This window comes from Mytilus edulis, chromosome 10 (genome assembly GCF_963676685.1).
Source record: "Mytilus edulis chromosome 10, xbMytEdul2.2, whole genome shotgun sequence".
In the NCBI taxonomy this organism is placed as follows: Eukaryota; Metazoa; Mollusca; class Bivalvia; order Mytilida; family Mytilidae; genus Mytilus; species Mytilus edulis.
In genome coordinates this window covers 9956764-9984333 of record NC_092353.1, presented here as the reverse complement: position 1 = coordinate 9984333, position 27570 = coordinate 9956764, and the positions used below count along the sequence as shown (strand labels likewise).

At 30.3% G+C, this 27570-nt stretch overlaps 1 protein-coding gene across 14 annotated transcripts; it reads right to left on the bottom strand.

Moving 5' to 3' along the window:
* Positions 1-235: 235 nt before the first annotated feature.
* LOC139493354 (EF-hand calcium-binding domain-containing protein 6-like) lies at positions 236-27402 on the bottom strand. Of its 14 annotated transcripts, none has more exons than XM_071281698.1 (23): positions 26887-27402; positions 24050-24265; positions 22546-22625; positions 21613-21710; positions 20753-20827; positions 18360-18426; positions 17839-18002; positions 17465-17599; positions 16663-17062; positions 16126-16274; positions 13340-13453; positions 11572-11685; positions 10991-11167; positions 9538-9718; positions 9147-9200; positions 8408-8478; positions 7810-7958; positions 6836-7020; positions 5968-6054; positions 5523-5608; positions 4668-4773; positions 4208-4254; positions 236-1201 (listed from the first exon to the last, which is right to left on the bottom strand). In XM_071281698.1, the coding sequence occupies exons 1-22, from the start codon at positions 27179-27181 to the stop codon at positions 4243-4245; spliced, it is 3015 nt and encodes a 1004-aa protein (XP_071137799.1). In that variant the 5' UTR covers positions 27182-27402; the 3' UTR covers positions 236-1201; positions 4208-4242. The 14 variants fall into 14 exon arrangements, with proteins under 14 accessions (XP_071137799.1, XP_071137792.1, XP_071137787.1 ...); XM_071281691.1 differs by lacking the exon at positions 13340-13453 and adding an exon at positions 15068-15598 and having other exon boundaries at positions 26887-27314; XM_071281686.1 differs by lacking the exons at positions 4208-4254; positions 13340-13453 and adding exons at positions 2959-3015; positions 15068-15598 and having other exon boundaries at positions 26887-27314.
* Between the last annotated feature and the right edge of the window lie 168 nt (positions 27403-27570).

The window sequence follows — 27570 nt, the reverse complement described above, 5'->3', positions numbered from 1 at the left end:
TATTTTCTATGTTTAGTGGGCCGTGAAATTGTGGTCAAAAATCTAATTTGGAATTCAAATAAGAAAGATCATATCATAGGTACATGTTTCAAGTTGATTGGACTTCAAAAACTTTGACTTAAACCTTTAACCTGAAGCCAGACAGACGGACGAACCGACGAACGAACCTACAGACCAAGAAACATTATGGCCCTCTACTATCGTTGGTGGATCATACAAACAAAAAATACCAATGGTTTAATTGAACTACTTTATTATTGTTAAGTAGGTTATAAAAGTAGGAGTATCAATGAGACATAAACATATCATTACAGGTCAAAAGAAAACCAATTTAAAACAACTACCTAAATTGTTTGACAGATATGATAATATATCATGTTTTGTATTTTAATGATTTAAAGCTTATAAACATTGTTCTAAATGCTTATTAATTGTTTACGAGTAAAAATGAATAAATGCAAATTCTGCCTAAACATTTGATTCTACCTCTCTTACAAATATAATGAGTTAAATATGAACATTGCGAACAAATAGACGTACATGTAACAATGGAACATTACAAAAACATTTATTATCACAGAATAAGTTAACAAAAATATTTGACTATAAAATAATAAAACATAACAGTATCTAAACAAATATAACAGAATAGTAACATAATTACAGATTATGTCATTTTTTGGTATCTATGAGTTTATCTAATATCATCTGCCCTTTATTTTTGTTTGGCACAGAAAGAAGTTTAAAACACGAGCTTTACTTGAAATATCCAAAAGTAAAAAATAGCAAAAATATGTAAGAAATAAGCAAGATGTATTATTCGCAACTACTGATTCTATAACAAAAAAATCATGCTAAATGCTATCTGAACCTTTCTTTTAAATTGCTGAAAAATTGTTCATAACAAAACTAGTCCTTGCTTTAAAAATGCACCAAAAAAAGTATCTTCAGATTTGCGTCGCCACTATTTCTACTCATTCTATATATTTGCATTCATGAAAGTTGTTAGAAAATCCTGATAAGATATTTTTCCAGTCATGTTATGGTCAAATTCGGAGAGGATATGGTAAAAATCTTCATTGCTAAAGCTAACTTTGCAAGTTGTCAAAACCTTTTTGAAATCCATAACACTAAGATAACCTCTGTTTTGACGATCCATCTTTTTAAAGGCTCTCTTTAGATTTCTGTGTTCGTTCATCATCTATAAATATAAATTATTAACAATCAGTTGTAAGTAGTTGATATTCTTAAATAAACATTGATTCAAAAGAAAGTGTGCATCGGCAATATAAAATTATAAAAGTAATAAGTTTAATATTAATGTTGTTGAACTAAAACAAATATATTATACTAATCTAAAAGTACATTAGTTGTGCATGTACTTTTCTTATTGTATAAATTGCAAATGTACAGAAAAAGAATTATTATACGATATTGAAAAGTCAGTTTAACCATACAGGAATCAATGTGACACTTGGTATCTAGTATTAACGAGGTTTGATCAAACTGGTTGCAGTCTTTATTCTTTACACTTAATTGAATCATCAATATCTGCCCCATTACACTTTTCATGTTTATCTAAAATTTTATCATTCTATTATTCACGGCGTCTTGTTATCATTACACGAAGTAACGATTGTTCATATTAAAAAATAGGAAAGTCTTTTTTTAATTTCCTAAAAGTTGTCATTCAATGGACACAACATGAAACATGTGCAACCTATCAGAAAGTTGTTCGAGTGGTTTTTTTTAAGTGTTTGAACTCAACTGGAAGGTTTAAAGTAGACAAACATTTATAGCTAAAGACTATGAAAAATAAAATAAAATACAAAATTGAAATCATTAGACTTCAAGCGAAGTTCATCTGACTTTGGTTTAGTCAAGTTTGTAGGATTGATGTAATAAAATTAACAGTATCCGTTTGATTAAACCTTTCGGAATTTTAGGTCCTCCTTGCTCTTCAACTTCGTCCTATATTTGGCCTTTTAATCTTTTTTTTATTCGAGAGATCCTTATGAATCACTTATAGACGAAATGCGCATCCGGCGTACATAATATCAATCCTTGTATTGCTGATGAGTTTAATTACTATACAAAATCCGAATTTCGACAATTTCAGCTCTGCTCGATGCCAAAAACCTAGAAAATGTTTAAAGCTTTTTCAATTTTTAAAAAGTGAAATAATACATAATATTCCTTTCTCCAAAGAAACAGCTACGCATTTTCTTTGATACACATGTACAACTAAAATTATCTTATGATTCAAAACGATACCAGGGAGTCACCAAATCATGCAATTTAAACGTGAAATAGTATAGCTAGTTCAAGCACTCTCTACAATAGGCATCCCTATGTTCATAAGAAATAAAGACAACAGTAGTATACTGCTGTTCGAAAGTCATAAATGGATTGAGAGAAAACTTAACAAAATAAAAGAGTTTTATGTACAGCAGCAAGAATGGTATCAACAGAATAAAACAATGTATGTTAAAATGAACAGTTACTGCAAAACAACAAACTAATGCAAATATGACCTTCTTCACGTTTCTTCATCAATACTAGACATTCATTCTACTAATATTGGAATCTCTGAATTGAAACTACGGATAGAATCTTCACTAAAAATAAGAGCTACAATTTCTACTGGAAATATATGTATGTTTTCAATTTAAAGCAAAATATTAGAATTGAAATTTAACGTCAAAGAAAGTGCAAACTAATTGTGCCACTGTTTGTATGATATTCGTTTTACATGCATAAATCTACGAAATAATACAGTGTCAATGTATCTAATAGTATATGAAGCTGCATTCATTAGTCTATGTGGCTTAACAGTATCTGAGATTTTGAAATTAAATGCGAAGAACAGAGATATATATAATTGAATAAATCATGCATAAAAATAATATGTATAATGCATTAATCACTATGATTCAACTAGATTATAGAAAGTGTCACCTTCTTTCTCATATTGTTTATTACTTGTGCCACAGTGGCTGATCCTATGTCCCGTTGCTGTTAATAATTATGAATATATGTCAGATCATAAAGCAAGCACAATGGTGCAGATTAGCATGTTCAAACCAAACATAATGTTATAAATAAAACAATATTAATAAATATTGTCCACGCAAAAAATCAGGGCCAAATATGACGTTAATTTCTTCAAAATGTCATACATAATTGTTTATCAGTGTACGTACAAGGTGAGGACAAATATTTTTAAAGTATTAACCAACATCACACAGTTATGTTGTGGAATCAGATGCTTAGGAAAATTACTGGAGTAGGACACACATGGTGTTCGTTTACATATAAAATTAAACATGTTCTGATGCTGTTTTTTAAACTCTATAGTTATAAACGATATTTAAACTCAAAGTAAGTAGAAATGAAACGAAATTTCAAATTAAAAAAAGACAAAGAAAACAACAGTATATGTTCTTACACTGTTGTTTTTCTTTGTATCGTCGAATTTTGCAATGATGTTTTCGGTATCTCATCGATTAATTCTGCCATTGGTATACTAAGCCCTATCCCCTGAATTTGTTTTACCATCTTTATTTCACCTTTTATTAAGAATAACGTGTTTAATACCTTTTAACAGCATCAGACCAATCGACTCTTCAATATTAAATATAAGCTTTTATTTACCTATCAAATGAGCGTATGATGATCGTTAATGTAAATACTAAGTAAAAACAAAGAAAGGTACAATAAACAACATCAAAAGTGAACATAAACTTATATTTGTAATTTGGTTTCTAAATATCCCAAATATAGGTATGCAAATAACATTTGAAATTGTGAACAATTTCTCAATGTTGCAATTTCTTTTCCAGATTTTACGAGATTGAACTCTGAAATGGTTAATGATAAAAAAAATACTTGTTAAATTTATATAAGGATAAGATAACAAAAAACAAAACAACGTGATATAATTTTGCAGCTTTCAATTCTGAAATTTTCCCTGAAACTGTTCACATTTCAACTATTCATAATTTATAACATATTTATGCGAATGAACATATACATATAGCATTTGATCCTTAAGATCGTGATCAGAACTACCTTGTTTCGTGCAGCAACCTGCAGAAGTGATTAGTCACCAATTAGCAAATATATTCATAGCGGTGTAAATCACACATTTCAATCAAACGTTTAACTTAATACCAACATAGATTCAAAGCTGTTTGTTTTTACTTACAGGGAAATCGTAACTTGCCAAATAATTTGATACGTTTATGTAGCAACCTAAAATGTTTAACAAGGTAAATAGCTTTGTTAGTTTGCAAGAGCTAAAAAATGTGATCCGGCAGATGAAAATATTATGAATGTTTTGTGATAAAGAATAAGAGGTTAAACATTAAGTAAACAACGGATGAATAAGTTAACCAAAGATTTAGACCATTTACTTTCTTTATGTGTTTCTTAACAAATGAAGAAAAACAAAGGAAACGAACGCGATGACATATGCAATTTCAATCTACAGCAGATAATGGTATTTTTGTAAGTTTTAATCAATTTTGCATAAATAGATGTATTAGTTTTATGTTAGCCCATCAATACTTTATGTAAGGGTCTTTACTTTTCGAAGCTCAATTTAATTTCATCGTGTGGAAATTAATGTTAAAGGTTTATAACAACCACAGTAGTTTTTTACTTACTTTTTGCTCTAGTTTGTGTGCGTGTTTGCTGTAGACAAGGGTTTTGTAACGTGACGCTGGTACAGGTCGGTTTGAAAAACATTTCATAAACTCCAAATAATGAAATCTGAAAATAATCAAAATACAGATATATGTAACGTCGTTTTGTTAAGAAATAAATAACTATGGGTAAACAAAATCATAGAATTATCACGAAATTTAGTCAACACTGACTAATTCAAAAGACTGCAATAGATTTGTATAGAATTATTCATTAAACTTCCTAATCACGTGTGCCGAGTTTTATCATTAAATAGAGATTATTACCAATCATATTCATTTTATGTACGAAGTATAATTGTTTAATCAAGTTACCGATACCTTATCGATGTTAAAATCGTGTAAATCAATTTAAAAGAGACAAGTCAATGCAACAACAAAAAACCATAAAGAATCGAATGAACTCTAAAATGTTCGAGACTAGTGCTTTCGAGGGAGTAATCGTCTCCTACTGTACATGAATCACCCGTCATCTATATCACACTCATATAAAATGTTATAGTCGGGAGTAAAAACAATCGGCTCATTACATATAAACGAATGAAGAGCGTAGACATTACTCATTTTATATAGTATTGAAAAGTTTTAAAGATTTTGTAATTGAATATTTTTGAGTAGATCCTTTTAACCATAAACCATCTACTTTGATACTATTGGTTGAATATAGCTTGTCACAATATTTCTGAACGCCATCAGTTAAAGAAGAAAGGAGGATAGTAAGAACGTTTATTGCAGAAGTAAAGTATTTAAAAAACCATTACAGTATCCCTGACCATAATGTTAAGGACATATTGTTTTCCTAAATAGAAATATTACCTTCCATTTTTCTGTAAATCAAACCTCAGTATTAGTTCCTTCAGTTCTTCTGCTGAGAGGTTAAACTTCATCGACTCCATAACTTCCTGTAAAGCAGATTTAAGGAGTTAATTTCTTTTCTTTCTCTATCAAATAATATGAAGATGATATAATCGTTATCTCTATCTATTATTCATTATCATGTTTTTTTAAATTATTTTGCGAATAAGTATTGAATGTTCGAAACATTTTAGCTGATGAAAAACGTAAAAATCAACTGCCATCTATGGTTTTATTTATTGCAGGCATATTGACATGATGGTTTTAAATGTAATACATAAACAAAAGAGTCTCCATATCACAAAATTAAAATTGCGCTCATTAGTGGAATACAATGTATTAAGTGTTAAAAAATTTGCGACATAAAGGATAATAAATAGTCATTTTCTCCGAATGAGCCACTTACTGTAATTTCGTTGTAGTTAACTGTCGCACAACCATTCTTGTCTATATATTTGAAAACAGATTTCAGTCCCTCCCAGTTGCTAATTACCTAAATGCATAAAATACAATAATATTTCACCAATAATACAGATGCTTCCTATGTTATTTATATAATGTTTAAATATGAAAGCAGACGTTTTGAAATCTTTAAAATGTTTGTTTTCAAAATATTGTCATAAAAAGTAATTATAATAACTGTATGTCAGTCCCAACACAATAATATATATTGTTCAACTTAAAAAAATGTAAAATTTATGTCATATCCCACTTATAAATGATCAGTTCATTACATATCCGTATTAAGAATATGTTTTTGTAATCAGTCTTACAATAACTTTGAATCAGTATTAGTTACATGGTGTGTTTGTGACGTAATACGATATATATTGGGTCAGTAAATTCCATATGGGGTGCTCTCAAATATATCGTATAAGGTCAATGGCACACACGAATTTATCTTACCGACTATTTTCACATGTGGTAATGTTTAAACTAGCGGCATATCGAAGTGATTAATTGTTTTAACATTCTTAAGAACCTACTTTCAATTGTCTATACAAAAAAAATGCTAATAATAACAACATGTTAGCTATAAATTTGTTTTATCTATCGATCCTTATCAGAATCTTCATCTGTATTAACCTTTTAGATTTATTTTTGTTTTGAATGGGAAGTAACTCCTTACAAACCCCATATGGTTGATAACCCTATATGGTAACTAACCATATATTTTTTGGGCACCCTATAACAAATATATATAGTCACCAAGTGTAGTTCATTAACCAATTATCTCCCCATAAATCTATAAGAGGTTAGATTAATTTACTTACATCTGGTTTCACCTTAACTAGCAAATCCTTTGTACGAACACTCTTCACTGACATAGCAGAAGTTGGTGCAGTTTTCTGATGTTCTGGTTCAATTGTTTCTATAGGCATATGCGATTCTTGTGCTTTCTTCTCTCTTCTCTCTCTCTGAACTTGATGGGCCCGCTCTACAGCATCTGTAGTGTCCTCTGTAAAACAAACCATAATGATTATCTTAAATAAAGGCAACAGTAGTATACCGCTGTTCGAAAGTCGTAAATCGATTGAGGGAAAACAAATCCAGGTTACAAACTAAAACCGAAGGAAACACATCGACTATATGAGGAAAACAACGAAACAACAGAAACACTGAAGTGAACAAACAACAGACGACAAATCTAATGCACGCAAACCATATTTTGTTTTATTCACTTCTTTTTTCTCTCACTTATTTCAGTTACCATATAATTACGTATTCGTTTGATTAAATACAGTATATATACAGGTAGTTTGTATAAAATGATAAAAAAAATATATAAAGCTAATAAGTTGGAAATCAAGGCACAAGTTTACATATAAAGGCAACAGTAGTTTACCGCTGTTCAAAAGTCACAAATCCATTGAGAGAAAAAAATCCTGGTTACAAACTTAAACTGACAGGAGCACATCAACTATGAAGGGAAAACAACGAAACAACAGAAACACTGAAATGCAACAAAACACGACAATCCTACATACATAGAAACGACTGCTATCTTCCTGACTTGGTACAGGACATTTAAAGAAAAAGAATGTGGGTTGAAAGAGGAAATCTTGAGGTGCCGATATTTGCTAATTTGTTTTAGAAACAAAGTTTTAGTGATATGGTATTCTAAAGGTTTCAACTTGACACATATTCGTCATTGCATGTTTAAGATATATCACTCATTTATACTTCATCGTGACAAGAACAAATATAATATCAGCTAATTGTTGTGCTCTGTTGTGTTTAAACTCACCAATTAAAACATTTTCTGCTGTTTTATTTTTATTTTTAAACTGCATAAAGTGTCGTATAAGTGCACTGTAGCTGTACATTCCATCATTAGCGACACTGAGTGTGGCCCATACTTTATCAAGTTCCTGTTGGTTCATTGATAAACCACACCTGGAAGTAAATATACCAGACATATATATGTATGAAAAGGTTAAATCACAAAAATACTGAACTCTGAGGAAAATTCAAAAAGGAGAGTTCCTAATCAAATTGCAAAATCATAAGCCCAAACACATTCAACGAATAGATAAAACTGCCATATTCCTGACTTGGTACAGGTATTTTCCTATGTTATATGATGAAAGTAATGTTATGTAACTTAATAGTTACTCGTTTGTAAGTAAAAAAGAATGTTATGTGGACTTAACCACCAATTTATTGAAAGCCACGACTCAGTTTAACCATGGGAAATCATTAAAAACATGATTTGGTTAATATACGACTATTTCATTACTTATTTTGTTATTAAACTGTAGGGTAAAAAATGCTTTATGTCATTCCTACGTTTTTGAAATTTAAACATAGACTGAAACCTACAACAAACATGTCGCTTTACTTACAATTTGATCAATGCTCCAAACTGCCATTTACTCATTCTTCCCATCATTTTCCTGTCCATTTGTTTGAAATGCTATCGATAAAAATAGATCATTTTTATTACATAGTTAAAAAAACAAATCGGTTATACCAGGATGCAGAAGATTTCATAATTTAATATGTGAAGATACAAATCTTTTTCTATCGTGGCGTTTTTTCTAATACATGCATACACATATTATGAATAGCTACTGTTTTAGTCATTTTGAGTTTGATGTTGAACGAAATATACAAACTTCATCCACTTATTGCTTTTCAACTTTACACTTGTTTGGCTTTTTAACAATTTTGATCTGAGCATCACTGATGAGTATCATGCAGACGAAACGCGCGTCTGGTGTATCAAATTATAAGTCTGGTACTTTGATAACTATCAAGTATACATTTCACAAACTCATAGGACATTGCAGCAGATTGCAGCTGCTACTCGCGACTTTTTAAAACGACATCGGTGTCTGCATACATTATCAATGAAGCAACAGTCTTTTCAAAAGAACTATCCGTCTTTTTTCTCTCAGAGTTTGTCGGAAAGAAATCAGACCTATAAGATAAATACTCGGTGTCCACTGTTCAAAAACTACAACATGGTTACGAGTTATAGATTCTGTGTGTGGAAGTAGTGTATCTTTTTATTTATATATTGAAAATGTATAAGACAGGTAGTAGATTTCTTAATCACGGTATCTTTATTATAATAAATACCTTATCAAAAGTGTGGAACTTGTTTTTGAACAATTCCTCGAGCAGTCGTTTGAGCTGAAAGAAAAATAAATCTGTTTAGAACTATGAAGTAGTATTTTGACACGAATGTCTGTTTTTACAAATGTCCAATATAAAACTTGCGATGAATGTTTAAACGTACATCAGAATTCATTAAATATTTCTGTAAATATGATTTGGAAGAATTTTTATGTCTTTTTTTTTCGTTTTTAAAATTCAAAACAAGACGCATGATTATGGAATTATAATATCATTCCTGACCACGATATTTCATCTAGATAAACCGATTCAATTATACTAGCTAACCAACTTCAGTGCAATTATGGTAACATTTTAGACAAATTTATCACAATTCAGAAATCTTTATATATACCTCTACAATTGTTCTATTTCCTGATCCATCCATTTTTGGTTTCTCAACCTCCTTAAATGATATAGACGTCTTTGCTTTCTCTTTCATTAACAATTCTACTACTGCTGGTGTTGGCATGTCTGACTTTACAACCTTAACAACGTCTACCCCTCCTTCCTGTTTTTTATTCCAAGATCCCGGCCTTTAAAATGTACATAATGGAAGTAAATATGAGAACAAATCATAAAACATACTTCAGCATCACCCTAATTCAAAGATACCACATGTTCACTGGTATGATTTTTTTGGCCCGAAGTCATTGCATAAACAAAAATTTAACAAAAAGTACATTTTAATTCTTTAATAACTAGTGTGTATTTAAAGTTTCAATTTTATGCCTAATAACAAGTAATATATGGATGAAATTAATGTTTTTGTCTCTATATTTACGGACTTAATACAAACATTATTACATCATTTTTCTAACGGTTATCGAAAATGAGGAAGATATAAATATAAATATAAATATATTTCGTAAAAAAATGTTGCCTTGATTGTAACACCATATATAATATATTGTTCGAAATCTAACAGGATTGTCATATTTATCAAGTTTATCATTAGCCATGCAATTAAAATGTTTTTATATGGACACCAACACACTATAGATTTACATTTGGATTGTACAAATGTGCTAGCTTAGTCTAGTAATAAACAAATCGCTATGTCAATATATTGCTGAAACACATCCATTGACCGTTGCTCTTTATACAATATGAGTGCTATAACACAGTATACATATCCACATACCACATATATTATGTCTAGTCATATTCTAAATACCTTTTTTTGTTCGCTTTGCTACACAATAAAAATGTTAACAAAGTTAAAAATGTCCATCACGATTTCAGTAACATGAAAGTTTAAAATAGCAATATAAGTTATCTAAATAGTTATCAAAGGTACCAGGCTTATAATTAAATACATCAGACGCACGTTTTGTCTACATTATACTCATCAGTGACGCTCAAATCAAAATAGTTTTAAAGCCAAAAATGTACAAAGTTAAAGAGCATTGAGAACCCAAAATTCCAAAATGTTATGCCAAAAACGGCTAAAGTAATCTATGCCTGGAATAAGAAAATTCTTAGTTTTTCGAGAAAAAAAATTATTTTGTACAATGAAAACAGGATTTTATAAAAATGACCAAAAAAGCTCTTTTGCATCTAACTGTTAATGACTTTTGTTGTCCAATTTATATTTAGTAAGTCGGCTTATCGTGTATATTGATATCTTATATGCTGACTAAGACATTGGACTGCTACTAGTGTTTGCGTTTATAATCAGAGAAAATGCAGTGTTCATTTGAAGAAACAAACACGTCATGTAGCAATCTCTAATTAGTCACTCGCTCAAGTCCATTTCATTACATTTAGTTGTTGTATATAGCGTCATAAACAAATAAAATACATACATAACATCGAAAAGTTGGAGGAATTTGTTGTAAGGTATAAGACCATCTGCATCTTGTCCAACATCATTTTTCAACTGATCCCACTGTTTATCTGACATTGTGTACCCAAGTCTCTTCTCCAAAGCACCACGAAACTCATGAGGAGTAATTACACCCAGACCATACTTATCGCATGATCTGAAAGCAAATACAAATAACAGTATTACTACTGTTGCACATTCTAGGTCTGTACATAGAAGCATTTATTTTAGAAAACAAATATTTTAACATGTAATGTAGTGAATGAGAGGGAACTTGCTTTGTAGTTTTCAAGTTATGTGACATTTATAAATGATCAGTTGATCTGTTTTGTTAAGTTAAGAAGTAGCATTCCTCTTGTCATACAAGTGTCACATGTTAAAGTGTCTTATGAATGAAATTAAAATGAAAGCTGTGTCACTCATTACAAATCTTGGATCGTTTAGAGGTCGGTTCAAATCCATATATGCTATGATTAGGTATGAATACAAGAACTGTACAATAAAGAAGAATACTTCTACAAATGTAAATAGAATCACAAAAAAAATCAAGTTGCTACTCACTTCAAATAGCTCATTAGCTTGAGGAAATCTCCATGGAAATAATCAACAAGTTTAGCTTCCATTTCCTCTACGCTTAAATTACTGTTTGGCAATGGTTGTGAATCATGTTGAAATCTTCAATACAACAAAACGAAACTTAATAATTAAAAAATAGATATTGAACTCAACATTTGAAGAGTACGATATGAAAGATCTCTTCATTTTTATAAATTACAGTAATATTCACTTCTAACATTGACATTGCATTTCCAAATATTATTATATATTAATTGATAGCGATATAAATATATGTGTGAGTAAAATTACAAAAGTTAAAAAATTGATTACATTAGAAATTTGCATTTTAATACAATGCAATGAAATTTACTCTTTATGAAACATATAATGTAGAATGAAAAGAACTTTTCCTTCCTTTATTGTTTTCAATACATATACATTGTTTATTCTACATACCTCACTTTCACATTTATTTTTATAGTTGTTATATTTATATTCGATAAGTTTATATTCCTTTCATATTTTTTTACTGATTGACCAATAACAGACAGACGTAATGGATTTGTCACTAATTTTGCCATTTTATAATATTGAACACTGTGTATTACATATGTGTATCAGCATGACACTTCCAAGATACAATGAACAAATAGGCATAGCACGTTATTAGCACTTTTTCTAAAACACGGTATAATAATAACTGTCACACTGTTGGATATGTCTAATCGTATGAAAAATCAAAATGTCAAGAATGAATTATTTTTATCCTTTTCTACATGTGCTCCTTTGTTGAGATCGTATTTACTTATAAAAATCTACACACAGCCATGATGTGAAGCAAAATACTTTGAGAATCAATAATGATGATTAGTATTATTTCTTGTGAAACACGGTATCCATTACAACAAATGACGTGCTATGACAACATGAACAGCTATGGTAAATGACCGTTTAACTCTTAAAAGATCAAATCAATAACCTTGATTGAAATCATTCATAATTTATAAAGATTAAGATTCGAAAACTATAGTGTGAGGATGAAGTCCATTGTTAAGTTTTTTCTTTGAAATCGAAGGCGAAAGGTAATTTAATATCAAATAAAACAATTTAACTAGATGAAATTGTATATATTAAGTATAAAGTATGAAACATAAAAATAGAAACAATTTTGTGCTTTTATTCACATAACATATTTTTGAAATAAAACGTAGACAGCCGCATTTTATTTTCTAGCTTTTACCATTACTATTAGTCTGCTATAAATTTTCTATTTAGTAAGAGGTCAAATTATACAAAACATACCTGACCAGTAGAAAACTCGTAATTTTAATTTCTAGCGATGCTACTATTTACTCTACATAACGTTACAATAATATCATGCTACTGAGTGACTATAAACTACGTATGATAGTATGGCAAAAAGAGGGCATTTTTTAATGCAAAGAAGTAAGCTATGAACTATGAAGCAAGGTAATGTAGGCTTGTACAATATCTTCTCAAAGCAACTCAGTAACTATAAATACTTCAAACCTGTATGCAATTTAAAGCGGTCATTCAGATTTCGTTTGTACGCGCTGAAGCAAGCTTTCGGATAAAACTAACATGAAGCGAACAAACATGACAAATGATTGAATAAATGATAATTTAAAGCATATTTACTACGTAAAGATTTTCCGATAACAATAAAAAGATTCTAAGACACGATTTCTCTATTATATGATCTGAATTATTAATGAAGTTGAAACAAAGGGCGATGTTTCACACTACTTACATATGGGCTTGGTTTGTAACAATTCTGTTAGTCATACTGTTTTCTGACTTGCTCTGATACTTGTACAAGAATTCCTTGTAGTTCAGTTGACCCCTTATAGATCTTATACTGGCCCTACAGAAGCATAGAAAGGAAAAATTAAAAGGGATGAAGTGTAGTGTGTGTTTTATTATGTGTTATATATGCATTATGGAGTTGATCGCTATATTGTGTCTCTTCACAATTTTGGTGAAATAAAAACATAAAATTGAAAAGCTCTTAACTTATGCTACAGAACATATAACTAAACTGATACATTTATATAAGAGACAAATATGTTTTTCTTCGATCAATGAGTACCATAATACATATAAAATTAATTGTAGAACCTGAGCAGTATGTATGTTTTCTTTTTTCAAATTCAAACAAGTATTTAAAATACACTACACGTTAATAAAGGGACATTAGCTGTAAAATTCGTGTTCACCGATTTCACTAAAATTCTCATATTTAATTTATAACATACTAAAATGTATGTATACTAAAATTTTGACAAAGTCTAAAATAAACATGTGCGATGCATCCCCAATATGATATGTATCAGCACTTCGTGTATACATTTGTATCTTAATCTTGACATCTTCTAACTAGCTGTCAGGGTGACCTCCAAAGAATGGTCATATATCGAGATATAAACATAAATAAAGATATATTAAATAATTAAATACCAAACACGTGCATTTCGATTTTTCTATGTTTGTTTGATTTCATATCATACCGTATGTTAGTTATTAATTTTACCTGAATAAGAAAGTTTTTTTTTTTTATCAAATCAGTCAATTTGTTTCACTTTCAATGTTGACACTCTTTTTAATAGTTGAACTCGACTAGTGCATACATAACTGCTTTCTAGTTATTAAAGGGTTTAAATTATAGGTCATATGAATACAGACTCAATGAGGTCAAATTAGTTACTTGAAAGTGAATAATTCATCATAATGTTTATTACATTATTTGACCAAAATATTAAACCAAACTGACTGCAAAAAAATGAATAATTATTTCACTTTTACATTTTAATTAATAATTGAATAAAATCAAAATCATTTTATATTTTTTTTAATATCACTCGTAGCTAATGCCCCATTCAAACAACTCGTGTTGGTGTCTTCAAATGACTTTTTGGACAATAACTGCTCAAATTCTATTTCTTGCTAAAACATTGTGGTTTAATTCCTATCACCAATCACAATGTTCGAACATTTACTGTCATATTACTAAAACTTACATTACAAGTATCTCCCTCGAATAGTAAGTTGTATCAGTAAGCATTCCCCATATAATTATTATGTGCTATATTGCGTGTAATACCTTTCTAAAAACAATCCTTTTTTTTTGGTCATATTTTTTAAACATTTGAATAAAAATAATTAGACACATATTGTCTTCACGGAACAAATCGTGTTTATGCGTGTGCTAAACTCTTAATAACGAAATAACTTGTTCCTTCCATCACATTGTAAAATTTTAAGAAAGTATTCGGAAGTCATCTTTCTTTAAAAGTATCGAATGCTTTTGTATTTGTCAGAACTCTTGTCGAGAAACAACTATTGGAGACATGTTAACATTGTGGAGCCTTCAATAGATTTATATCATCCTTTCCGTCGAAGGAACGTTTTTAGAAAGGTCCACACGCGTGAGAAATAGTAAGATTATTGTTTTAAACAGAAGGGAATGTGTGGTGGGTACCTGATGTCGACAGAACTAACGGACTTATGTGTTGTTTTTGTTTCCACACTTATACTTGTATTCCCTACACTAACGCATCGTTTATCCTGGTCGATTGTTTTGTCTGTTATCCTTTCTGATACTCTACTAAAGCATCTGTTCCCGACAATTGCACTTGATGACTGTTGGTTTTCTTTCCTCTCTCGCATTGCTTTGGCCATTTTGTTAAAACTTGAGTTTCCAAAGTGGGCTGTCTTTTTCCGCTCAGTTACGTTTTTCTGATGTGAATTAGTTGATTGTCTATTTATTATATTAGAGTTGCCAATTTGTATATTAGAGTCACTTTCTTCTAATTCAGTCCAAGCAGTTTTTCTTACTCGACTTCCAACATCAGCTTTCCCCATTGTTACCTGTGACTCTTTTTCTTGAACTGTTTTCTCTGCTAATCTATCCATTGTAGTGTTTGCACTTCCTTTAAGTCTCCCGCCAAATATGCTTTTGAATGTTTTACTCAGTGTCTTATCATTTAGTTGTTTTGAAAGTTTTTCAATACTAAAATGTGTGTAAAAACAAAAAACAAAATGTTCCAGATTATAAAACGAATATCCCTCTTTCCATTGATATCATCTAAGAAATGCATTTTACTTTTGTCAATTTTAATAACAGACTCAGAATATATGTCTAAATCTATCTTAATGGCTAGATATTTGTGTGGCTGGGCATGAATGCATTTGAAATGTCACATTAGGAATAATAAACTATAATGCAGATTTAAACATGAAATAAAAAACTGTGTTTTAGTCAATCTACCGTCATATATATCCATAAATATTTTAAACAATTCACTGATTATTTCCCTTAGACTGATTAGGCATAAATCTTTATATTGGTCTAAAGATACTTTAAGGTCAAAGTATTTTGAATTAGTGTTTAGACATTTCATCATTTAAGAAACAAAATATATAGCTTCAAACTATTTGCATTTTACAAAATTTTAACTTGTCAATTCTTTAGCGCTAAAAATTAACTATATACGTTAGCCGCAATTATAACTGGCAGAGTATTGATATGAAACTTACCTAGATAAGAAATGATCTAAATCACTTATTGAAATGTTAAAGCCAAATTCCTGGAGAACACGTCTGAAGTCTACTCTGGAAATATATCCATCACTCAAATGGTCAAACAACTCAAATGCTGTTAATATTGCGTTGTATGATTCTTCAAACTGAAAACATATCACAACAGACATAAACATTTTTCAACATTTCACAAACCTATGATGCACATTGGTCGTTATCATTTTTATTTTATGTAATATTATTATTTGAGCAGTGAAATACTTGATACTCTTCATTGTGAATCGCTCCTATTTGAAATCCCGTAATTAAAATAATCAAAAGGTCACGAAATGTCAATTTTAAAATATCTTTTACAGTATAAAACAAACGTTACAAAAATACTGAACTCCAAGAATTCAAAACGGTTAATCCCTTATCAAATTGCAAAATCAACGAATCTAAGCATATTTTCGAGAACACCTCCCAAGGTCTATAACATCAATTAACTTAAATAGGCATATTTCATACTGAACATTAACGCTTTAGTTCACCTACCCTATAATGTAAACAGTCTATAATGTTATCTAATTTTGGTTGCCCTTTCCTTAGTTTTGATTTTGCTGGTTTAACTTTAGTTTGACATTCCGTAGATTCTGTTTTGCTTTCCTTCTCCACCGTTGTTTCTGACTTCTCTATCGTTTTAATCACTCCATTCCCTATCTTTTCTGTTGTCTTTTCAACTTGCAATGCAGTGTCAGTTTCCACATCATGTTGCACTTTGTCTATGATATCGAGGGATTTATACAGGAAATGATCGGATTTTGGCCTCTGTGGTTGCTGGACTGGCACTTGCGTATGTGATCTGTGGAATGTTTTGGGTCTTGGATTCAAATCACAACCAAGCTTTCTGAGAAATGGAATTGTTCTTATACCACCTGAACCTTCGGTGTCATATCTGTACATAAAAAATATTTCTTTTTCAGTAAGTAGTACAAAGCATTTTTTTTATGTTTAGGTGACCATGTTTTAAGTAACAAGGTTGTTCAAAATCCATATTGCAAAATTGTTCAAAATATTGAAAACTTGGTTTATTTAAACCTTTCAGGTAAGTATACTTTTTCCAATAAATGTAGTTTTGTATATACATTAATCTGTTCAGAAGTGGATTTTTTTAAATTAAAATCTTATGAAACTAAAAGGGAGTATATTCTTTTTTACCATTAAAGAAGCAATTTAGATTCAAATTTATTGTGTAAGTCTTAACATATTAATTTTCGTCTTTACAGAGGAATAACCTCTAATTGTACTCTATGTAGTAAATATATATATATATATATATATAGTGCTGTTATCTCACCTATCCCACAAAACTTGGAAGTCTGAATCGTGCAGATAAATGCCGATGTGTGCGTATGCTTCTCGTAGTTGTGGAGGAACTATCATACCATCAGGTTCAAAGCATATTGCTGGGAACACTTTTCTAGCATCTTCACTGAAAATTAAATGAAAAAAAGGTAGAAAATGGTTTTTTTGTTAATTCGCCCTTAGATTTTTTTTTGGTGATTTTGGTCTTTATTTTTGTAAACAGTAATTTTAAACAGTTAATACCAATAATATTTAATGATAAGCTTAATAAATAAATATAACCGTTTTATGTCATGTAGTCGATGCATTCATGTAGTTAGCTTTAAATCCAGTATCAAAGAGGAGAAGAACCCTTTGTAAACTTACATAGTTTTTAATTTACTTTTGAAGATCGTATCAGAGAATGGTGCAGATGTATACGGATCGTGCCTTTTCAAATCAAGTTTAAGTCTATCTTCAGGGTGCCTCCGTTTTAATGCCTCCTCTAATGCTGATCTCTGTACTGGGCTTACCCATTGCTTTTGTACTGTCTGTAACGATAACATATAATATTAGACAAGTCGACTGTTTCATCAACGTTATAATTTATATCGTGTTGTTTCTTATTTATAACTGTTGATGTAAATGTCGTTTGGTTCTATGAGTCTTGTTTACTCCTTGGTTTTGATTGTTATTGTCTTATTATCTAGTTTAACACTAAGTATAAATGAATTATTACAAACTTTAAAAAGAAATAGTATTATAGGATAATAACTCATATAGTTACGTTGTTCTTTTTAACATACCATTAAAAGTCTAATACAAACTGAAGATGGTAGAGCCCTAACAAACTTGGTATTTTGAGTCTCGAATTACCTTTTTGTAAATGTTTGAAAGCTAAATATTACCTCATTTTCTTTAAAACATGCTACAAAGTTGTCAAATGCTATGGTTTCCTTTCCTTCCAATCCAAGACTGTAAAAGAATATTAGGGTTTAGTATTCTTAGTATTGAGTTTAACAAGTCTTAAATATTATTTCATCACCAGTGCTACATATTTGTTAATTTTTGAGGTTTTTTTTTCTTGTTGTTGAATTTAACGCCAGTACACATTATAAAACCAAGGTGTTGCATATGGTCTTTCAAGTCTGTTAAATTAACTAGAGCATGCATATCTCAGCTGGAAAATTAAAGAACGAGATATTGTAACTAGAACAAAAATACGATCACATAACATACACAAACCATTACTGTCAATTAGATATAGCATATCTAGAATATGTGAACAAATATCATTGTTAAACGAGAACATACAATCACACAATACTTAAACTATCACATTCAAACAGCAAAGACTATGGAAAAAACTGAAACAACTGTTGGTTTGATACAATTGACAATGCTTTCATAAACAAGACACTATGGTGTATGTCTACTTTATTCTGAACTTCATTCTTAAGATTATGATTGTTGAATGGTAGAGGGTAGTAATTTACCAACGCTTAATTAAATATCATTATAAGATATCGTTTAACGTTTAGCTAAAGTTATTGTGACTATATCGTACTCAGTGCATTCTGAAGAACCCTTTTTAAATGAGCAAATAGGTGCGTAATTAGCCTCTTAAAAATTATTTTGAAAAACCACTTCATGTCCTTATATTAAATAACATCTATATCCAACCATGTTTGACATACTATGTGGATGTTAAACATGACATAACTACTCAGGAGGCTATTCTTGCCTTATTTACAATTCAATTCAAATCTTTATTGCCATAAAAACTACATAATATAGATAGTATGTGACACAACATAACAAAATGAAAATTAGTCGTTTTATAAAACGATGTCTCTTTTTTTAAACTTATCCAGCGGTTAGCGACTACGACACAATGATAAACATACTTCTGTAAAGCCTGTTATATATGTAAAACTCAAGTCTTATCAATATGAATTTGTTGACTTAACACAAGTTTAAATAGACAGTTATTGAAATGTCATATCCCCAGGACTTCAATTTTAATACAAACCAATACACATTGAAATGAAGTTTAAATTACCGGCATTGTATCCTTGAAAGCACTACTCATTGATATGGAATTTAAAATCATGATAGTATTGAATAGATAATTATAAAGTTGAGGACACTTTATTAACTGCGCCAGTGTATGTTCTATTTTTCAGGTCATTTGTTGCAAAAGAGTTGCGAAATAATATATTGAATTACAGTCGTTTATAGCATAATTGCAGCATGCACATGTATAATTATCCACTGAGCATGTCGGGTATGATCAATCCTATTATTAAATGAAGTGGGTGTCAATCACCGTGGTGCTGGTTACAACTGTCGAAGGTACAAGACTTTATCTGTTTTAAAGTATAAGACGTAATTACATTTCTGGTTCCTACGTACACTCTAAAGAGTCCCCGGGTATAGAAATCGGGCCCATATTTTTCAGCTGTTCCCCAAGATGTCTGTTTAATTGACTGAAAAGGGACGTTTTGTGTAGCAAAAGTATCATGCCAACTATAGTCAATCAAGTTCAAGATTTGACATTGGTCAGATTTTCTCTACATTCTGAAGATCTTGTAACGATTCGACAAATGTTTCTTTATATTATACACACCTTAAAAGGTTTGTGACGGAAAATGTATATGTTGATTCAGTGGAAAAACAGCAAGTAAACCGGAGCGTTGTCAAATGAACAATACAGATAAGTTAAAGTCCTGTTAACAGCTACCGCTAGACGTTGTCAGATGAACAATACAGATAAGGTAAAGTCCTGTAAACAGCTACCGCTAGACGTTGTCAGATGAACAATACAGATAAGGTAAAGTCCTGTAAACAGCTACCGCTAGACGTTGTCAGATGAACAATATAGATAAGGTAAAGTCCTGTAAACAGCTACCGCTAGACGTTGTCAGATGAACAATACAGATAAGGTAAAGTCCTGTAAACAGCTACCGCTAGACGTTGTCAGATGAACAATACAGATAAGGTAAAGTCCTGTAAACAGCTACCGCTAGACGTGTAGCTATTAAACATCAAGAAATCAATCCACGAAAAAAATATCATTCGGCATCAGGTGAATTCGTAATATTAGTTCAAGGCTAAATCCTCATGGAAGGTGATTATCAAAAAGCTTCATTAAAAAATCGAATTCATGGGATGCCAAGGTTGTAACGATGATAAATTGTATAGTCTGTGACATGGACAAAAGAAATGCCTCAAAGTGTCTATTGAATGTAATACATAGATACATGTGTTACGCATGTACATATAAGTTATAAATACTTACGATTTTAGAAACTTTGAGTATTGTTCTCTTGTGATAAATCCACACAAAGAATAGAGTATCCGAAGCAATGCTTCTCTGGAATAAAATTGTGTACAAATGAAAATCAAACTTGATATGTTGACGCGCTAGACCACTCGAACACCTAGGCTTCACAAAAAAATAAAGCTTGCGGTAGCCGGGTGTTACCTTTCCTCATGAGTCTTAATCTAGCGTCGTAATACAGTACATGATATGTAAGGCATGAAGATGTTATTGTTACAGATCAGCTGAATTATCTATAGTATGTATAAATAATGAAGCTTATCGGTAAATAAAAAACATTCATAAATATTCATTTTTTTGTCTATTTATTTTCTTATACATCTATTAATATAAATTGCATATTTCTTCATGACCATAAGACAATTAGAAAAAAATGTGCAGAAAACTCTGTATATCTTATTTCGATTCATAACTTAAACGTGTATCTATATTAAGAATACATATTTTTATTCCCCAAAAAAGTGCCTTTGGAGGGTCTGTAAAACATAAATATCTTGATAGGAATATCAGAATATTATTATATTAGAATATGTAAATGACAGTTCTGGTACTATTAACTCAAACTATAACTCTGTACTCAGGTACTGTTATACGTTCCCGACTTAGGAAGGACTGTCTGATTCTTTCTTACAGTAAAGTTGGGAATGGGAATGGGGAACGTATCGAAGAAACAACAACCCGACCAAAGAGCAGAGCAGTATCTTCAAGAGTATCAAAAACAACAACAATAGTCACCAAACTGAAAAACAAGACCATGGCAAAAGACTTACATTTGTAAAAGGTTTACATCTTCGGTTTATTAGGTTTGAAATAATTACCTTGACACATTTCCTTGCCCAGTAGGATCATTGGCTCTAAAAAGATGGCGTAGTCCGTAATATCCTGTCGTTAGTCTTTCTCGTACTATATCAGTCAGCTTTATAATAGAAAACCAAAAATAACGTAAAACATAATATTAAAACCTGAGAAACAGTGTTGTCAAGACACAAAACCAAAATTAAATCTTTTTGAACCTTTGTTCTTAGTTTATCTATACTTTAATAAATACGCATTATCATGACTTTGTGGGGTATGTAAAGGAATGATGACTTAAGCTGTGGTGTATACACAAAAAAAGATAACTTAAGCCTGGTAAATAAATATAAACCTCTGACATCCACCATAGACTTGCGTAACAAACAGAAAATAGGTTGCTTTTAAATGTATGTACCGTGCACCGTTTTCAAACCATTACAAAGCCATCAATCTTATGATTGTTACACATAGCTTACAAACGTCCCTTTAAGTTTATGCGGTAGTTTCAGGTCAAATGTTATTTACATGGATTAGGGAGTTAAAACAGTAAAGATTAAAGTCATAATTACAACGATAGATTTATTGTTGTGTATTAACCGAAGCAAATAAATTAAATCGCTAATCATCCCATTGTCATAAATACCATAATAGCATTAATAACCCTATTATCCCATCAATGGAATTTCTATAAGCCTTTGTATTGAACAATATCTTGAATGTTTATAAACGCATATAGAAAATAGCATGATAATCAAAATAAGGGTCCATGAGAAACCAATTATGATGCAAAATTTTGATTGAGATCGATCAATCCATCCATCGATCGAGAGAGAGAGAGAGAGATCGAGAGAGAGAGAGAGAGAGAGAGAGAGAGAGAGAGAGAGAGAGAGAGAGAGAGAGAGAGAGAGAGAGAGAGAGAGAGAGAGAGAGAGAGAGAGAGAGAGAGAGAGATTTACCTCTAGGACTTTGTCTCTAGCCGGAGAAAACTGTAAGTCATCGCATTTGACAGCTGTTGCTTTGGGTCCAACTAAATACTCTGTAACATATGGAAATAATCAGTTGGATGTTTTAAATCTTTACTGAGGATCTGCGAATTATTAACCAAAAACCTTAAGAGTAAACAAACTCGTAAGTTATACCCCATGGAAGTATTCCATGGTAGAAATTACGATAAATTTTAATCGTAAGATGTTTTGTGAAAATAATTGAAATTACAGAATGGCAGCATTCGACATTAAAAAGTATTAACCAGTCAAATTGATCTAAAAACGTCGAGAAAAATAAATAAAACATCAGCTGTTGGGTTTGTTCGGATGTTTAGCAAAGTATTGCGAAATATATGTAACTCTTCATTAGAGAATCTTGAATCGTTTAATGATCGGTTTAAGTCTATTTTTTCTAAGTTTCAATTTGGATTCTAAATTAAATTTGTGGAACTATAAAACTAATAAAGTCTTATATATATATATCTACAAAATAAAAACAGAATTTAATAAACGCTTGTCTGTTCCATGAATACACAAATGTGAATAACTGTAAAACATGTTAGATTTGGGTATCATCACGTTGGGCTATAAGTAATGCGATTTAGATATTCAACCAGATTAAATGTAATGTAAAAACTTAATACATTTCTGAATATTCGAAATTAAAATGAAATGTATTACATGATTACGACTATTCTGTATTGCTTTAAATTCATTCATCGAATTGAACATTTAAATAGAATATACATCTGTTTTATAAGAAATGCCTTCACCAACACATACACAGACATAAAAATCAAACATCAAACACACCAGCACACGAATCTGTGTATAAGCTATATGTGACAGCAACATCAACCATATACTGTAACGCAGAATATCGTTATCTTTCCATTATTGAACGAGAACACTCATATACTATGTTTTACTATTGTAAATCTTGTTCTTTTCTGTAAAAGTGTTATTGCTATTTATCACAAGGCTTTAAAAGTGGGTTTCAATGATAGGAAATACTAGTAGTACATCGTATTGCTAATTTGTTGTTTCATTTCGTTAATAAATTATTAACAGGGAATTGTACGAATTCAAGCTGAATATGCAAAAGCGACAATATGTTCAAGCCAAACAAAAAATATATAGTAAAACCAGTCACACATTATTCTTTTTATCATACAGTGCTAAAGTTGAAAGTGGCAATATACTGATTTCCGTTTCCTGTGATTTTGAATATTTATTTTAACCTAACCACAGCAATACTATACCACGTTCCACCAAACTTACTAAGACGGAAAAGTCTATACCGCCAGAGCTTTAAAGGTAAAGCACGGTACTCCCATAACTTTACTGTGAAAACAAAGCAGTTGTAAGTCATACACAAGACAAGTTAAGAAAGGGGTTGCCCATTATATTTAGACGGTGTCTGGTTAAGCTTGCCTCTACAACTCAGTTAGATTAATCAGACCACTCAGAAAACCTCTTTGTTCTTTGACTAAGTCCACTATTTTTTCAATGGGAGGTAATTTAATGCGGTCTTTCTTCCTTCCTTTGACTGTGTATTCAACAACTCCAATGTCAAATTCTGAATTTTTCCTATGAACATATTTTTGTTCCTCTGCTTCCTCTATTTTTGGAAGAAAGCCAGTTGGCAAAGTGGACTTCCGGTATGAATACGGTGGCTCAAAATCACACACTTGATAAGTTGGAGGAAAAAATTAACAGGATATTTAAAAAAATGTTCAAAAGCAAAACAAAGCTGCAAGATTTATATGACAAAAATAAATACACACTCGTCAGATAATAATGGCATGATAAAAGCGCGATAAATACACATTTAGCTAGGATCATTCTATTTTTCGTATCAATCATTGCAGTTTTAAACATGAGACATTAACCAAACAAAAGCTTTAGTTCTTCTCATATAGATAATATAAGTATTATACAATACAACATGTGGAGTGTTTGCTTACAGGAAAACGAAATCCTTAGTAAGAGAATTAACTTGTCAAACATGTGGTATTTACTACGCAAAAAAATGGAGGTAACCAAATAACAGAAACACTGAAATAAAAGTATTTATTGAATGTATGTGAAGTTTAATCAATAGCTCATCAATATATTGGCCAAGATAAAAACTAGATAATCCTAGATAACGTGACGTCTATGGCACGCCGTTTTTTATATTTATTCAAATTTGAAGATATCTTTTTTATTTAACAAGATATCTTATTAAGTATTAAGATATCTTTAATTTTTATAAGACATCTTATTTAATTTGAAAGTAAATAAGATATCTCTATTAGTTTATAAGATATCTCTATAAGTTAATAAGATATCTCTATAAGTTAATAAGATATCTCTAAAAGTTTATAAGATATCTCTATTAGTTTATAAGATATCTCTATTAGTTTATAAGATATCTCTATAAGTTAATAAGATATCTCTATTAATTAATAAGATATCTCTATTAATTATTAAGATATCTTATAAAATATATAAGATATCTTACTTCTTTATAAAGATATCTTTTAAATACATACTTTATAAGATATCTTATTAATTAATAGAGATATCTTATAAACTAATAGAGATATCTTATTAATTAATACAGATATATTATAAACTAATAGAGATATCTTATTAACTTATGGAGATATCTTATTAAGTAAATAAGATATCTCTATTATAAATTATATAAAAGATATCTTATATAGTTAATAAGATATCTTATAAATTAATAGAGATATCTTATATTCTAAATAAGATATCTTATATATTTAATAAGATATCTTTATAAACATTTTAATAAGATATCTTATTTAATAAATCAGATATCTCAATTAATATATAAGATATCTCATTTTGTTATTAAGATATCTCTATTAGTTTATAAGATATCTTATTTAACTAAATAAGATATCTCGAAATTGAATAAATATAATAACGGCGTGCCATAGACGTCGCCGTTTACTATTCAACAGAGATCGGTATATTGTATCTAAGGGGTTTATACGGAAATGTCTTGATATGTAATGCTTAGTATGCAAGTCAGTTGTGAATTTTGGGCCAAAAAATGAAGAAAAAACTATAACTAATATAAACATGAAACAATAGGCAACCAAACTTAGTACGACCATGTTCATAATTACAATTCTTTACTGTAATGTTAAATTTATTGGAGACAATTCTCGAAAAGACCTACTGTAATATTTGAAATCAAATTTGAAAGATATGAAAATTGCATAAGAAATCTTTAAAGCCGCGTATTAAATAAGTAATGAGTATGTGATATACTAATTTGCAAATACCGATCTGGAACTTTAATTACACATTAGCAGCTTGCATCAATGGTAATTTATGTTTATTACACTCAACAATAACTGTGTACTAAATACGCGCACTGATCTGTGAAAAAATGGGTCTCATCAGATATATCCCCAAAACAAGATAGGATAATCGATTATTACAATTCTTTGCAAATAATGTAAGAAACCTTTTAACACGAAACTTAGCAATAAGTTCAACCATTAAATGGTTTTTTTAAAGATTTTACAAGGTATTCTGTGTGTAAGTTGGGACGGGTCGATGTTTAAATATTGCCGATTTTGTTAACCACACAACTCTCGGTCGTATTGTCAGATTAAAAAATACAAGTATTTCATAATAACTAATTTATGTGAAGAAACATGGAAAACCAAATCTCTCCATAGTTCATCTCCTACTATCGTACAACTTATAGTTCAATTACGTTTGTATGTCAAAACTTCTTTGTCTGCACAAGAACCGCAAACTAAGAAAGTTTTGGCATGCTCTTATATTATTATAATGACATTTAAATAGTAACATTAAATTTTAAAGGCAATAAAAGTAACAAAACATTATTTTTTTTATATAATCTTATATCATAGTTCTATAGTTATAATATTCAAGTTATGGTAGCTTTATGGCTTACGACCAAATCATTTGAGTCTACCTGCACGATGATAATTGTCTATTCATACGATTAGATATAAGACGATATTAAGAAATGTTGAATATCAAAGAGGTTATATGCTTTGTTGGTATAAGCGAATATTTAACACGTTTTATTGGTTTCTTTCATTGATGTAAAATATTGATAACATGGCAGTTTATGGTTTGTCCTGTATGGGGAATAAATAATTCGTTGATATAAGAATTTTGCAGACGTATGTTGTATTAGGACTAAAGTCCAATTTTAGGACACATGTTTGGGGTAAATCTTATACTAGAATAACTACGCAATAATGAATATTTACTCAATATGAAAAATTTGTATGGTAACGTAATTCTTACCTGGTGGCCATTGTAGTATTCTCTCTGGACAACTCTTTCTACCATTGGGAATACCATCATCATCTCTCTCGACAGCAGTGGTCGACCTCCTTACGTTGGCACCAAGATCTTGTTTTGTTCTGTTGAACGATACATCAGTTTTCTGTCTGTGTAAACCAAGACTGGATGTTCCACGTATTGATAAATCTGTCATGTCCCCTAAATTAGCCATAGGATGGGTAATGAGGGGCATATTCTTTCCCCTCCCCGACCCTACGGATCTTGAGGAACGGGGAACTGCCATACTGCTCGCCATAGCTGTCCTTATCCAAAATGTCCTTCAATAATTGGTCAATTAAAACACATTATCCTTATTTATTTTTCACAATAGTACATTAAGTCACTAATTTAATACCTTAAGTTATTAAATCAAACATATACGACCGGTATAATATTACACCTGACGGACTTGACCCATGTCATATCAAACATCCGCCATCTTAGTGTACATAATTGTCATGGGTAACAAAGTAGTTCGGTGGATTTAAATCACATGACTTCTTCTTTCGTCTTTTCATACAATTTCTCATACTGTATTATGTCGTTTTAAAACGTAAAGTCAATATTCAATGAACAAGGAAAATGAAATCAAAACATTTGACATATTATTTATTTTATATCATATTAACATTTGTATATGGATAA